At 42.0% G+C, this 14443-nt stretch overlaps 1 protein-coding gene across 1 annotated transcript; it reads left to right on the plus strand.

Annotated features, from left to right (window-relative positions):
• The first annotated feature begins 7002 nt into the window (after positions 1–7002).
• LOC131613876 (uncharacterized) lies at positions 7003–8454 on the plus strand. Its single transcript, XM_058885514.1, has 2 exons — positions 7003–8100; positions 8209–8454. The coding sequence occupies exons 1-2, from the start codon at positions 7003–7005 to the stop codon at positions 8452–8454; spliced, it is 1344 nt and encodes a 447-aa protein (XP_058741497.1).
• The last annotated feature ends 5989 nt before the right edge of the window (positions 8455–14443 follow it).

The raw sequence follows: 14443 nt of genomic DNA on the forward strand, positions 1-14443 counted from the left end.
GAACATGGAGATAATTTAAAATTAAAATTCCTAGAGCTACAAGGAAAATTTATTATTAGTCAAGAACAGAAGACTAGACCAACTAAGAGTCCTTCAATATCAGATACTAATAATTCTGAGAATTACATAGATAATATTGCTAGGATTATATCCCATAAATGGTATACAAGAGTCCAATTAGTTGTTCAGAATCAAACTTATGAATTAATTGCGTTAATTGATTCTGGAGCAGATTTAAATTGTATTCAAGAAGGATTAATCCCGACTCAATATTATGAAAAACAAAAGAATCATTGCAGGGAGCAAATGGTAGTAAATTACAAGTTTCTTATAAATTATCTAACGCTAAGATCTGCAAAGATCAAATCTGTTATAAAACTTCATTTTTGTTAGTAAAAAATATTCATGAAACTATTATACTAGGAACATCCTTTCTAACATTATTATATCCTTTTACGGTCAGTGATATCGCAATAACCACAAATGCTTTAGGAAGAACAATTAAATTTGAATTTTTAAATCCACAAAAAATTAGGGATCTTAATTCCATTAAAGAAAAAAGCATATCCCATGTAAATCAAATAGATATAAAAAGAAAACAAATTAATTTTATTAATAAAGAAATTCATTTTAAAAGAATAGATGAACAATTACAATCAAAGAAAAATTAAGGAGATACAAGACAAATTTGTAAAGACCTTTGTTCAGAACAACCTAACGCTTTTTGGAAAAGAAAATTTCATGTTGTATCTCTACCTTATGAACCCAATTTTAAGGAAATTAATATACCAACTAAAGCGAGGCCAATTCAGATGAATAAACAACATCTGGATTATTGTAAAACTGAAATACAAGATTACTTTAAAAAATGGTCTAATTAGGCCAAGCAAGTCTCCTTGGAGTTGCTCTGCCTTTTATGTTGTCAATGCCTCTGAATTAGAGCGAGGAAGTCCTTGTTTGGTAATTAATTATAAACCTTTAAACACCGCATTACAATGGATTAGGTACCCCATTCCCAACAAGAAAGACTTGATTAATAGATTACATAATAAAAGTGTATTTTCAAAATTTGACCTTAAATCTGGATATTACCAAATTCAATTAAAAGAGGAAGATAAATACAAAACCGCTTTTGTAGTACCTTTTGGACATTATGAATGGAATGTTATGCCTTTAGGACTAAAGAATGCACCTTCAGATTTCCAAAATATCATGAACAATATATTTAATGATTATTCTCACTTCACCATAGTTTATTTGGATGATATTTTAGTTTTTTTTCAGATTCTGTTAATCAGCATATAGACCATATGAATAAATTTTATGAAATAATTAAGTCGAATGGTCTAGTTTTATCTGAAAAGAAATTAAAAATTATTCCAATCAAAAATTAGATTTTTGGGTTTTGATATCAGTCAGGGAATGTATACTCCTATTAGCCGGTCTCTAGAATTTGTTAGTAAATTCCCAAATGAAATAAAAGATAAAAACCAGCTACAAAGGTTTCTAGGTTGTCTTAATTATGTCTCAGATTTCATTCCCAACCTTAGGACTATTTGTGCATCATTATTCAAACGTCTCAAGAAATATCCTCCTCCTTGGGATGACTCTATGGCTCAAAGTGTTATTCATTTAAAGAAAATAGTCAAAAAAAATTACCATGTCTAGGAATCCCATCTCCTAGTGCCAAATTAATAGTTGAAACAAATGCCTCTGACCTTGGGTTTAGGGGAATTTTAAAACAAATACTTCCGGGTTCATAAAAGGAACAAGTTGTCAGATATTATTCTGGGACTTGGTCTTCTGCCCTATTAAATTATAGCACTATTAAAAAAGAAATTTTAGCAATTTTTTATGCATTATGAAATTTCAAGATGATTTATTTTAAAGCATTTTTATTAAAAACTGATTGCAAATCTGCAAAAAATGTCTTACAAAAGGATGTAAAAAATTTAGTTTCTAAACATATATTTGCCAGATGGCAATCATTACTTGCATGTTTTGATTTTGAAATCATGCATATTGAATGAATTAAAAATGCTTTGCCTGATTTTTTTGACAAGAGAATTTCTGTAGGGTAACCATGAACAACAAAAAGACAAATACTAAAGCGTCTTATGGCCCCCCATTACCATGAAATGATAAGCAGATTATTTTGGGTTCGCCCACCTACTTATCAAAGATTAGCCCTCCTAGTTCCTCCTCTAAGGGGACTCGATTAAAAAAATGAACTGGTTTCTCCTTTACAGTTCACTCAGAAGATTACGACTTCCCTTTCTCCCTAGAAGGCCTCCCCATCAAAATTTGCATATTACACTCCTCCTACGGAGAGGACAACTTTTATTACAATTTTTTTTTTCATTTCCTATTATTCCTCTGGAACAACATTATTGCCCCCAGGGCTCTTCTTTGACACAGATTATAACAAAAATATTTTCTCAAGGGTTCTTCTTTTTACCAAAAGATACATTAAAAACAAGAGAATTTTATGAGTTTAAACTAGTAGACTCAGACTCCATTACTCTCACTCATGAATATGATAACTCAGTTATTAAATTTTCAAAGTTTAAAATTAATAAGGTCTTATCACCCGCTGATTGGAATCTTCCTCCAGCAGCTGTTAAATTATTTTCAAGGCAATACACTCCTCAACATTATAGCTATCTTGATTACATGGACGCTTGGTCCCATTTTCTCTGTGTTAAACCTTTTGAACATATCTGGTTCATTTGGTTTAATAAGAATATTTCGTTATCCTTACCTAACTAGTTCATACAGTGGTTCAATGTGTATGGACTCAATGAAGATATATTTCCAAATTATGCCTCTAAAGCTTATAGAGAATTTACTTCCATTGTTACGTGCCCCAAGCACAAATCTTTACTGGCTTTTTGCGTTGTTTTTGGCATTAACTAGATTACCTCTTGGATATTCTCCTCTGAACAAATATGGCCAGAGTGTCCAGCCCAACAATTAGCCAAAAAAATATCTATTAAATGGTGGGTTAGGTTTAACCTTGAATTACTATCACCAAAAACATTACAAAATTGGTTTAAAGATCATCCCAGATTATGCAAAACTTCATCTGCTTCTGAAGATACTTCTTTTTTAGCAGACAAATCCAAGGTATTAGCCACATTATCTTCTACTGCAGATCCAAGGGAATTCATAGAGAAATTAAAAGATGTTATGTCTGTCTTTTCTGAAAGTGATAGTGCTTCCGGCACATCTGAATTGGCACCGGAAAATGAAGACGACTATTATGGTATTCCAGATCTCTAAGGAGAATCTATTATGTTGCAAGACATTATTACTTTGATAAAATTACTATTATTAAATTTTAAATTAAGAGTTGTCCAACTTAGAGTTGTCTTTGTCCAACTTTAAAGTTACTTTGGCTTTTATACCTAAAAAGGGATGAAGATAAGGAAGGAATAAAGTTGCTATGGCCTTTATGTCTAAAAAGAGATGAAGATAAGAAGGAATAAAGCTTCTTTGGAATTATCTGAAAAGAGATGACATTATTATTACTTTACAGCTCAAAGGAACCCACTACATTATTCATTTTGGTGTTATTGAGTGTATTATGAAGCCACGTTGGCATTTTATTTTACTTTTTGCTTTTGGCCTTTTAAGTTTGTCGGCCACTTTGTATGTTTATTTTTCTTTTGAAATCCGGTTGTAATAAATTTGAAGTCCGGACTTCTTAGTTTACTCCTATATATAGGAGGTTTGTGTGTCTGTTTAGGGCATTTGAAATTTGGAGAACATACTTGTTCTACAATTGTAGTTTCCCTGAGCAAGAGAGGGAGAGAGAGAGAGGGAGAGAGAGAGAGAGAGAGAGAGAGAGAGAGAGAGTGAGAGAGAAGTGTGAAATGTATTAAAAAACTAGACCATGGCCTAGTGGTAAAGCCCACGCTCTACAGTCTTAGCAGACCAGGTCCGATTCCTCTTAATACTTTACCCCTCAGTTTTCAATAAAACCGAGGTAATAAGTTATAAAAAAATTTAAAAAATTAAAAGATTTTAAAACCAAAGGAATGTATGGTATATATATATATATTTTAAAGTTAAAAATCGATGGAGCTAGAGACAAAGATGGAAATTCGGGGTGCAGGGGTATTATAATAGACAATGAGGAAGAGGGACTTGAAGGTTTGTCCAAATTCATTGGAATGTGCAGCGTCTACATTATAGAGTTGTGGGGTGTGTATGAAGAATTACAACTTGCTAATAAACTTGGATTCAAATATATTACTATCGAGAGTGATTATCAACAGGTAGTCAAGGATATTAACTCTGATGATCCTAGTAACATTCTGAGTAGAAAGCTGATTTCCAAAATCAAATCTTTCAACTGCCAAGATACTGAGCTTACTTTTCAGCACATATTTTGTGAAGCAAATATGTGTGTTGGTACTTTAACAAAGAATGGAGTGTTTACATCGAGAATTTATGTGTGTTTTTGTAGCTTGTCCTACCTTCATCAACCACTTCTTAGCTAGTGATTTGTTTGACAATTCAATTTTCCGTTTAGGTTTGTCGTAGTTTTCTTTTTCTAAGCTTTGGCGCTCCATGTAATAAAAATAAATTGTACGAAAAACAAAAGACTTTCACAACTCACAGATGTTAGACAAGGATCGGCTACCTTTCAATTTTGGTGTCTTTCTTGACTTTCCCTCTATCTCTTTCTAAACCATTCTATCTCTCATCAAAATAATTCTTTTTGTTACTTAACTAGTAAGAGACCCGTGCTCGCGCACGGGTAATTGAATTATGATATTGTGTAAATAATTTAAAAAAATATAGTAATTAAAATCTTCAAAAAATAATAATGAAATAAAAAATTAACAACAAAAGATTTGTTAATGTGATAACACATGAATGAGTCTTAATGTCATACAGCATGTGTATACCCTTGTTTTGGTTTGGTTTACTTGTTTCCTTAGATGAACTGAGGGAAAACATGAGGCAATGTCAACCTTCTACGACCTTTGTCCTTACTACACTTCTCAACAATATTTTTGCCCAAGATATCAATTTTAGTTCCACCACAAAATCTGTTTTGATATCTGCAAGCATCAAAACAGATCCAAAATCATTCTCCATTATGAAAATGAGAAAATATGCTTAACTTATGATAATATAAACTGTTCTGGACTGGGCCAAGATTATGCCCAATCTACTTTCGGCCCACTTAGCCTTAGAGGCCCAAACCACTCTGCGCTGCATAATTGGGCTTGGAATGCTCGTCTCTACTATACCCGGCATGGATAAAGTGTCTCCACTATGCTCGGCATAATGCTCCTCGTGAACTGTCTGACGCCCGGCAAAGATGCTCCCCGCGAGCATCCTCTCTGCCGAGGACCCTGCTCCTCGTAGGGCTCCTTCATATTCAACCCCCCAAACAATGCAGAGTCCATGTGGTCCCTAAAAGACCGCGTCTCCCGTAACCTTCGGAGCGGTTAACCAGGACAGAGGGCACTCACGCACCTCCGATATTTCCGCCTAGGAAACTTGGCAGTCTCCTAATTGGGTTTTGGCATCCAACCCAAATAGCGAGATCATGGCCCAGCGCTGGGGGCTATAAATACCCTCTTTCACTAGAGGGTCATGTATTCACTTCTTTTCTAACTCTTAGCTTGTACTTGCACTCCTTTGCTTGTTTCCTTACTTTGGCATCGGAGTACCTTGTAGGTACACCCCCCCTTTCACTCCTCTAAGACCCAGTTCCGAGCAGCCTGTGACGATTCTTCTGATCAGGTACGATCAGTGGCGCCGTCTGTGGGAATCTTGCTTCCCCTTCTTTAACAAGCAAAGATCAAAGCTAATCCATTCTACGATCGTCATGGCTGGCAACAACAACAACGTCAACGTCCCAAACCCCGATCCCTTCCACCTGGACAATCTCATCCAAGGTTCCGCCCCCGAGGGGACGAATCGACATCGGCAACCTCAGAACGGCGAGCAAGCTCAAAACGGTGGGAACGAGCAGCCTCAACCCCAGAACGGACCAGAGCAAGCTTAAAACCTGAACGAAACTGACGCTAGAGACGGGCAGGTTGCCTCCTCGTTCACCAATACCTCTGAGAGGCGAAGAGTTCAATACGAAGACGACCAAGAACAAGTCGATATCCCCGAGGAAGTCGACTCCACCACTGTCCTCTTGCTTAAAGAAAAGACCAACCGCCTCATCCGGCTTCAAGGTGACCACATTGATGAGCTGGAAAGGAAGCGACGATATCGTTCCCCCCGCGGAGACACTATCGGTCGCGTTCTTATTCTTCCTCGCGCTCACCGCCGAGGAGGTATCGTCGACGTTCCCCATCCTCTTCGCGCTCCCCGCCTAAAAGGTATCGTCGTCAGAGATCATATTCCCGCTCTCCACCACGAAAGAGCAAGAGGAATCAGAAGCCAGAGGCCACAGAAACTGGGAGCCTCACCCCCGAGCGAGATTCCCGAGGCCCCTCCAAAGCTGTGTTGAAACCCCGCGAGCGTTCCCCTCCCCGGGACAACCGCAAAAATCCGGGCAAAACACAGGTGAAATCCCGGCGAGGCAGACACTCGACCTCTCCAGGACCAAGTGACGAGGAAGACTTCCGCAGCCCCTTGTCCGAAAGCATCCGAAGAGCTCGTCTTCCACGAGGAATGGAAAAACCACCGACCCTGGACATATACGATGGAACTACCGATCCCGACGACCACATTCGAAGCATCGAAGCCGTCATGGATTATCACGTCGTCCGAGGGTCCATTAAATGCCGCATCTTTCCAACCACGCTCAGGAAAAGGGCGATGACATGGTACAAGAATCTTCCTCCCAACTCCATCCACTCTTAGGCCGAGCTAAAGGAACTCTTCTTGAGCCATTTCACAGCCTCCTGTCGGCAACCAAAGTCAGAAGCAAACCTCGAGGTTGTGTTCCAAGGAACCAACGAACCTCTCCGAGACTACCTCGACAGGTTCAACAAAGAGGCCGTCCAAGTGCAGACGACCGACTACATGAAGAGATACCTCCTAGAGCGAGGACTCCTCCCCGGAAGCGACTTCAAGAAGGCTATAAAAATCGAGAAGGTGTACACCATGAACGCCCTCCTCCACAAGGCCCAAGCCTTCATCGCTTTCGAAGAAGGCGAAGCGGCTGCGATAAAAGCTTCAAGGGGCAATGATGCTGCCCGCAGCTCGAACCATGATAACTCGGGCTCGCGCCGGGGACATGAGAAAAGGAAAGATGACAGATCCCATGATGCAAAAGAACGCCGAGGACCAACCGGTCGATTCAACGACTATACTCCCCTGAACGCTTCGCGCGAGAAAATCCTGGCCGAGTGCAAAAGCACCGATTTCAAGAACTCCAACGTCAGGCCCCTGAAGTCCAATCCCACCAGACCAGGTACCGACAAGTTTAAGTACTGCAAGTATCACAAGAGCCATGGGCATCTGACTAACGAATGCATACATCTCAAAGACGCCATCGAGACTCTGATTAAGGAAGGTCGCCTTTCGAAATACACGAAGAAGAGAGAACCTTCCCGAAGAGAAGACCCGCGGAGCTCCGACGAAGGTAACTCACCAGATAGTAGACCATTACAAGTAGCTCTGTCCATCACCCGACCAGAAGACTTCGTTCCCTCGATCAGAGTAACAACCGCCTTCAGCACATGGGAAGGGTTTCCGACCGCGATGGTCATATCTAATGGCGGGGACCCCGGTTCTCTCACTATTAGCTCGGTGAAAAGAAATTTTGATGAGTTGATCAGCGTCAACTCGGACCTCGGCCCTACCCTACAGAAGTTCAAAGGGAAATCGGACCCGATCACCTTCTATTTGGAAGAACTGCCCGGCGGAGCTCCGAACGCCACAATTCCCCTGCTCGTCCGAGCAAGGATGGCAAATTTTGACGTCCGACGGATCCTAGTCGACGAGGGGAGCTCGGTCGACATCATGTATTCCCACCTTTTCCGGACCCTCCAGCTGGACGACTCGCACCTCACTCCATATGTGGGCTCCGACCTCCAGGGTTTCAACGGGGTCACCACCAAACCTTGGGGTTACGTCGAACTGATCGTCACCTTTGGGGAAGGGGAAGCTTCCAGACAGGTCAAGACAAGATTCTTGGTGATCGACTGCAAGACCCTCTACAACTGCATCATCGGGCGCCCCACTCTGGCTGAACTCACAGCCGTCCCCTCGATCGTGCATTTAAAGATGAAGTTCTACACGAAAAGGGGACGAGTAGCCACCATCAACACCGACATTGAAGCCGCAAGGAGGATATTCGACGCCTCGGTGAAAGGGTTGCAACTAATCGCCCCTCCCTCCAGCACCAATAAGAAGCCAAGAGCCGAAGACAAGCCTCCTCGAGAAGATCATCAGCAATCGACCAACGTCAGCTCAGTCGATCTCGACGCTCGCTTCACGAAAGAAGATCTGAAGAAAGGCGAGGAACCATAACCCAATACGACTCACCCCGATCGACCTATCCCGGACGGCGACTTTGAGCTCGTCCCGCTGGGCGACAACCCCGACAAGGCGGTGAAGATCGGCAAGGACATCCCAGATCTGCCAAAGAGACAACTCGTAGCTTGCCTCCGAGCCAACGCCGACTTGTTCGCTTGGAGCGCGGCGGAAATGCCCGGACTCGACCCTGAGGTCGCTTGCCACCATCTCTCCATCGATCCAGCCGCGAAGGCAGTAGTTCAACGAAGGCGTCGGCAGTCTCCCGAGAAAGCCGAGGCTGCCGAGAAAGCTGTAAAAGACCTCCTAGAGGCAAATTTTATTTCTGAGGCCAAGTATTCAACTTGGCTCTCAAACGTTGTACTAGTTAAAAAATCTAATGGAAAATGGAGAATGTGTGTTGATTATACTGATGTTAACCGGGCATGTCCCAAAGATGCTTACCCATTACCTAACATTGACAGACTGGTCGACAACTCGGCCGGTTATAAATTGTTGTCTTTTATGGATGCTTATTCAGGTTACAACCAAATTCCCATGGCGAGGTGCGACAAATAGTGCACGGCATTCATGACCGAGTCAGGCAACTATTACTACAACGTAATGCCCTTCGGACTCAAAAATGCCGGAGCCACTTACCAACGGATGATGAACAAGGTATTCCGAGGAGAGATCGGCGACACCCTCGAGGTATACATGGACGACATGATCGTCAAATCCCGAGAGGACACCGACCACACCACACATATCGAGCGAGTATTCGAGCAGGCCAGATTCTGCAAGATGCGCTTCAACCCAGAGAAATGCACCTTCGGCGTCCGGGCGGGCAAGTTCCTCGGCTTCTACTTAACCGAAAGAGGAATAGAAGCCAACCCAGATAAATGCCGAGCCTTCTCGGAACTCCCCACTCCTAACGATAAAAAATCCATCCAAGTCCTAAACGGGATGCTCACGGAACTGTCCCGTTTTGTCGCAAAATCCGCCCAGCATGCTCTCCCATTCTTTAAGTTACTACAAAAGGAAGCGACCTTCGAATGGTCTGAGGAGTGCGAGAAAGCACTATCCCATCTCAAGCAAGTCCTCTCGGAACCACCCGTCCTCTCCCGACCTGGAGACAACGAGATCCTGTATCTCTACTTGGCCGTCTCAAACGAAGCAGTCAGCGCGGCCTTGATCCGAGAGGCTGAAGACGGGCAGAAGCCCGTATACTTCACCAGCAAAGCCCTACAAGGACCTGAAGTGCGATACCAAAAAATCGAGAAAGTTGCGTTGGCACTAATAACAGTAGCCAGAAGGCTAAGGTATTACTTCCTAGCCCATACCATCGTCGTTCGGACCGATCAGTCTATCAAGCAACTTCTCAGCCGACCAGACATCGCAAGCGCTCGAGATACTACAGGAACTTCACGAGGGGATCAGCGGCCAACACCTCGGCGGTCGATCATTGGCAAGAAAAGCCCTCAGAGCCGGATATTATTGGCCGACTATGCAACAAGACGCCAAAGAGCATGTCCAGAAATGCGATAAATGTCAGCGTCACGCCGACATGCACTTGGCTCCCCCAAACGAGCTCAAGTCTCTATCATCACCCTGGCCTTTCTCCACCTGGGGAATGGATCTCCTCGGACCATTCCCAGTTGGATCATACCAAAACAAATATTTAGTGGTCGCCGTAGACTACTTCACTAAATGGATAGAAGCTGAAGCACTCGCCAAAATCACGTCCCAAACGTGCTTCGTTTTTACAAATGGAACATACTCGCTCGGTTCGGGGTACCACAGACGATAATAACCGACAATGGCACCCAATTAACCGATAGGAAATTCCAAGAGTTCGTAGCTAAACTCGGCACAAAACAGCACTTCACCTCGGTGGAACACCCCCAAACAAACGGGCAGGCCGAAGCGGCCAACCGAGTCATCCTCCGAGGGTTGAAACAAAGACTCGGCGAGGCTAAGAAAGCTTGGTTCGAGGAACTACACAGTGTACTCTGGGCGTATAAGACGACGCCCCATTCGAGCACAGGCGAAACCCCGTTTAGGTTAACCTACGACACCGAAGCCGTGATCCCCGTGGAAATCCGAGAACCTTCTCGCCGGACCGAGTCGCCTCTCGAAGAAGAACTCAATGACGAGGCTATGAGGGAAGAACTCGACATGGTCGAAGAGATCCGAGCAGGGTCTTCCCTCCGAGAAGCCAAATTGAAACAACAGATAGCTCTGCGCCATAACGCTAAAGTTATCAAACGCGAGTTCGAAGTCGGCGCCTTAGTGCTCCGCAGAAACATGAAGGACTCGCGCGAAGGCAAATTTGCCCCAAACTGGGAAGGCCCGTACCGAGTTTACGATAAAACCGAGAAAGGCGCTTATTACCTCGAGAACCTCCTCGGAGAAAAACTTGCTCGACCCTGGAATGCTGAAAAACTCAGACGCTATTACAGTTAGACACAAGCTAACACTCCCCGGCCGCTCGTCCCGAACACAATGGGAACCGGGCATGGACTCGCGTCATGGTACGAACACGAGCACTCCACGACAGCGACAGTCGGAGCTCCCTATCGAAGGATAGAACCGACTACACGGCGGATTCTACACCTAGACTTACTGTGGCAGTACCTGCATGGAAGAACCCCAGCTCGCGATTGTGACCGTTCACGCCGCGAGCACTTGGCCCCGACCGCGGTCTCGTGCCCGCTCATAGCGCACACCTGCTCTGCGCACCCGAGTCGTACCCCACACGCTCGGGAAATCAACCTCGGCCGAGCACAGTCCCAAAACAAAATATTCCTAAGTGTTGGAATACCCCCCCGAAATACAAACATAATCCGGGCTCAAAAACATGCAACAATAAACATTCTAAAACACGCATTGAGACAATCAAAACATAAAATGCGAAATAGTAAAGCAGTAAAAGCCGACCAAATTGGCTGGCGATATCCAAATATTACAACAAAATGACGGGCACGCAGGCCCCAAAAATTATCCGGGCATAGCCCAACATACAACACTATGCCAAATTTGTCTTTTAGCAGCACCCCTACTAAAGCGCTTTTTGGAGAAAGCGCTGGCATAGGTTTCGCTAAAAACAAAATAAAAAAAAACACGCAAAAAAAGCGCTCTTAAAAGGGGGGGTACGAAAGCGCTTTCTAAAAGCGCTCTTATAGGGGGGTACGAAAGCGCTTTCAAAAAGCGCTCTTATAGGGGGGGTACGAAAGCGCTTTCAAAAAGCGCTCTTATAGGTGGCTTATGAAAGCACTTTCAGAAGCGCTCTTAAAGGGGGGTACGAAAGCGCTTTTACCCTAAAAAGCGCTGGTAAAGGCAGGGCTACCAGAGCGCTTTCTAAAAGCGCTTTCATAGCTGTTTCGTCAATTAAAATTTTTAAAATCCAAATAATAGCTGTTTCATAATCCCTAATTTTCTTTCACTGCCATTGCTGCCCAGAACGAAGAAACACTGCCATCTACGAAGAACTCCATAGAAACTCCATAGAAACTCCATAGAAACACTGCCATCTATTAAGAGAACACGAAGACGAATCTAGAACGAATAAGAATTCGAGAAGACCGTATCTCATCCTCAAAACCACCCAGAAAAACAAATACGAAGAGAAGACGAAGCTAGAACGAAGAACAACACTTGCCCAGAAAACGAAGACGAAGGTACACGATTTATTGGTTATTCGCGATATCGCCAATATGTTTTCTTGTGATTTTGTAGTTTTCTCTAGGAATGTGTAACTGTAAAGAATTTGGTTGTGTACTATATTAGGTGTTCTCTTCTGCTAGCTTCTATGTTGTAACTGGGCATTGGATAATGGCACTGTTTTTGACATTTGAAAGATGAATGCAATCGTTTTCTATGCTAATACTCACATTAGCATAGTTATGTGTCGGGTTTGAGTATAACTATTGGTGGTTCTTTTTGCTAAGTGTTTGATAATCCATATATTGTATTAGATTGGGTTTGAATGATATTGTGCTTCTCTTTGAGTTTTGGTTTTGGTTCATGTTCATGGCTGCCCGAGTTCGTTGTGTAAGACATGTTTGAAGTGAACTTAAGTATGCGTTAATAGGTTGGTGTAGTGGCTTCCCGGTTTCTAAGTTAATTGATTCAAAGGTGGTTGGAATTGATCTCATGTTTTGAAGTGGAATTAAGTCATATTTTGTATTGATATTATTTGATTTTGATTCTAAAGACATCGTTGAGCTTTGATATTTGAATATGCATGATTTTGGTTGATCGATAGATCTTTTGGCTATGGTTGAGTTTACTTTCTTTCATCTTGAACTTGTTTGAAGTGAATTTTGAGAGCCAATTTATACGTATATCATGGCTGTCCGGGATGTTGGTTTAGGGATTTAGAACTTGTTTTGAACCCAATTTCTCATGGTACAATGTGACTTCTTGCATCTTGTTTCATTTTTGGTTTGAAAATTGTGTTAGTTTGTGAGTTTACTTGAATTTGAATGCATTTGACATAATGATACAATGCTGATTTTTTTAAGCTATGGATTATGACCTAATTTTTATACTCTTCAATTAAGTTTTTTATTTTATATTTTTTAGGAATATCTTTGCTAGATAGGGGTTACTTGTGAAGAGTGAAAGTTTGATCTCATTCAAGAATCTTACATTGTGTGAGTCTAGAAGTTGCTTACTACTATACAGGTAATTAATTGTTCTCTCTCGCCAAAGTAATATGTTGCGTTTTATTGCTTCTGATTCATTTCGTGTATCCTTTGCGTTTTGACAGAAACGCATTATACCGTTCTGTTCCTTAATAATTAGTTGTTTTTGTTTAGCTTAATTAATTAAGACATGAGTGTAATACTCATTATTCCGACATGTGGAATATTCTCTGATTTTTAAGTGATGAACTTACTAACTTTGTAACTTTTAGATTATATTAAGTAATACTCATTATTCCGACATGTGGAATATTCTTGATGTCAATTTCGTTAATCGTTAAGTGATGAACTTACTAACTTTGTGAATTGAATTCGCCATAGGGGTTACTTGTGAAGAGTGAAAGTTTGACCGTTTTTGTTTAGCTTAATTAAGACATGGATAAGACATGGATGAATTCAAACCGATTGTCGAAAGAGTACGAGAAAGGGGTATGGGAATTCGTTGAGTTTGCGGTTGCGCACTCCGAAGACCCGCTTCGAATGCCGTGTCCTTGCTTGGGTTGCTGTTATGGGGGTAAGGTTGACGGGAATAAGTTGGCATCCCATTTACTACGGTTTGGAATTGATAGAAGTTATACATGTTGGACAATGCATGGTGAGAAAAGTAACGGGAATGCTGAGTCGAGGTGTAATAGGAAGTATGCTTCAAACGACGATTGCACAGACACATACAATTGCGATCGAGTCGAAGAGATTGCAGAAGCGCTTGAAGAAGATCTTGAGGATTGTCCCAAAATGTTTGAGAGGTTGGTAAGCGATGCAGAGAAATCGTTGTATGATGGTTGTTCAAAATTCACAAGATTGTCTACGGTGTTAAAGTTGTACAACTTAAAGGCGGACAATGGATGGTCGGATAAAAGTTTCACAGAGTTATTAGCCCTTATGAAAGATATGCTAGCAAAGGATAATGTTCTTCCCAATCGAACGTATGAAGCCAAAAAGATGTTGTCCTCTATTGGCATGAGCTATGATAAGATACATACATGTCCAAACGATTGCGTTTTGTTTCGAAACGAGTATGCAGCGTTGAATTAGTGTCCTAAATGTGGTGCCCCTCGATATAAGAAAAAGTTGTCTCCTGCTAAAGTCTTATGGTATTTTCCTATAATTCTGAGATTTAGACGCATGTATCATAGTGAGACCGATTCAAGACACTTGACTTGGCATGCAGATGAAAGAATTATTGATGGAAAGTTGCGACATCCGGCAGACTCACCACAATGGATGAAAGTTGATACTGATTATCCTGAATTTGGAAAAGAAGCAAGAAACCTTCGGTTGTCATTGTCTACTGATGG

This window comes from Vicia villosa, linkage group LG6, assembly GCF_029867415.1.
Source record: "Vicia villosa cultivar HV-30 ecotype Madison, WI linkage group LG6, Vvil1.0, whole genome shotgun sequence".
NCBI classification, from domain to species: Eukaryota; Viridiplantae; Streptophyta; class Magnoliopsida; order Fabales; family Fabaceae; genus Vicia; species Vicia villosa.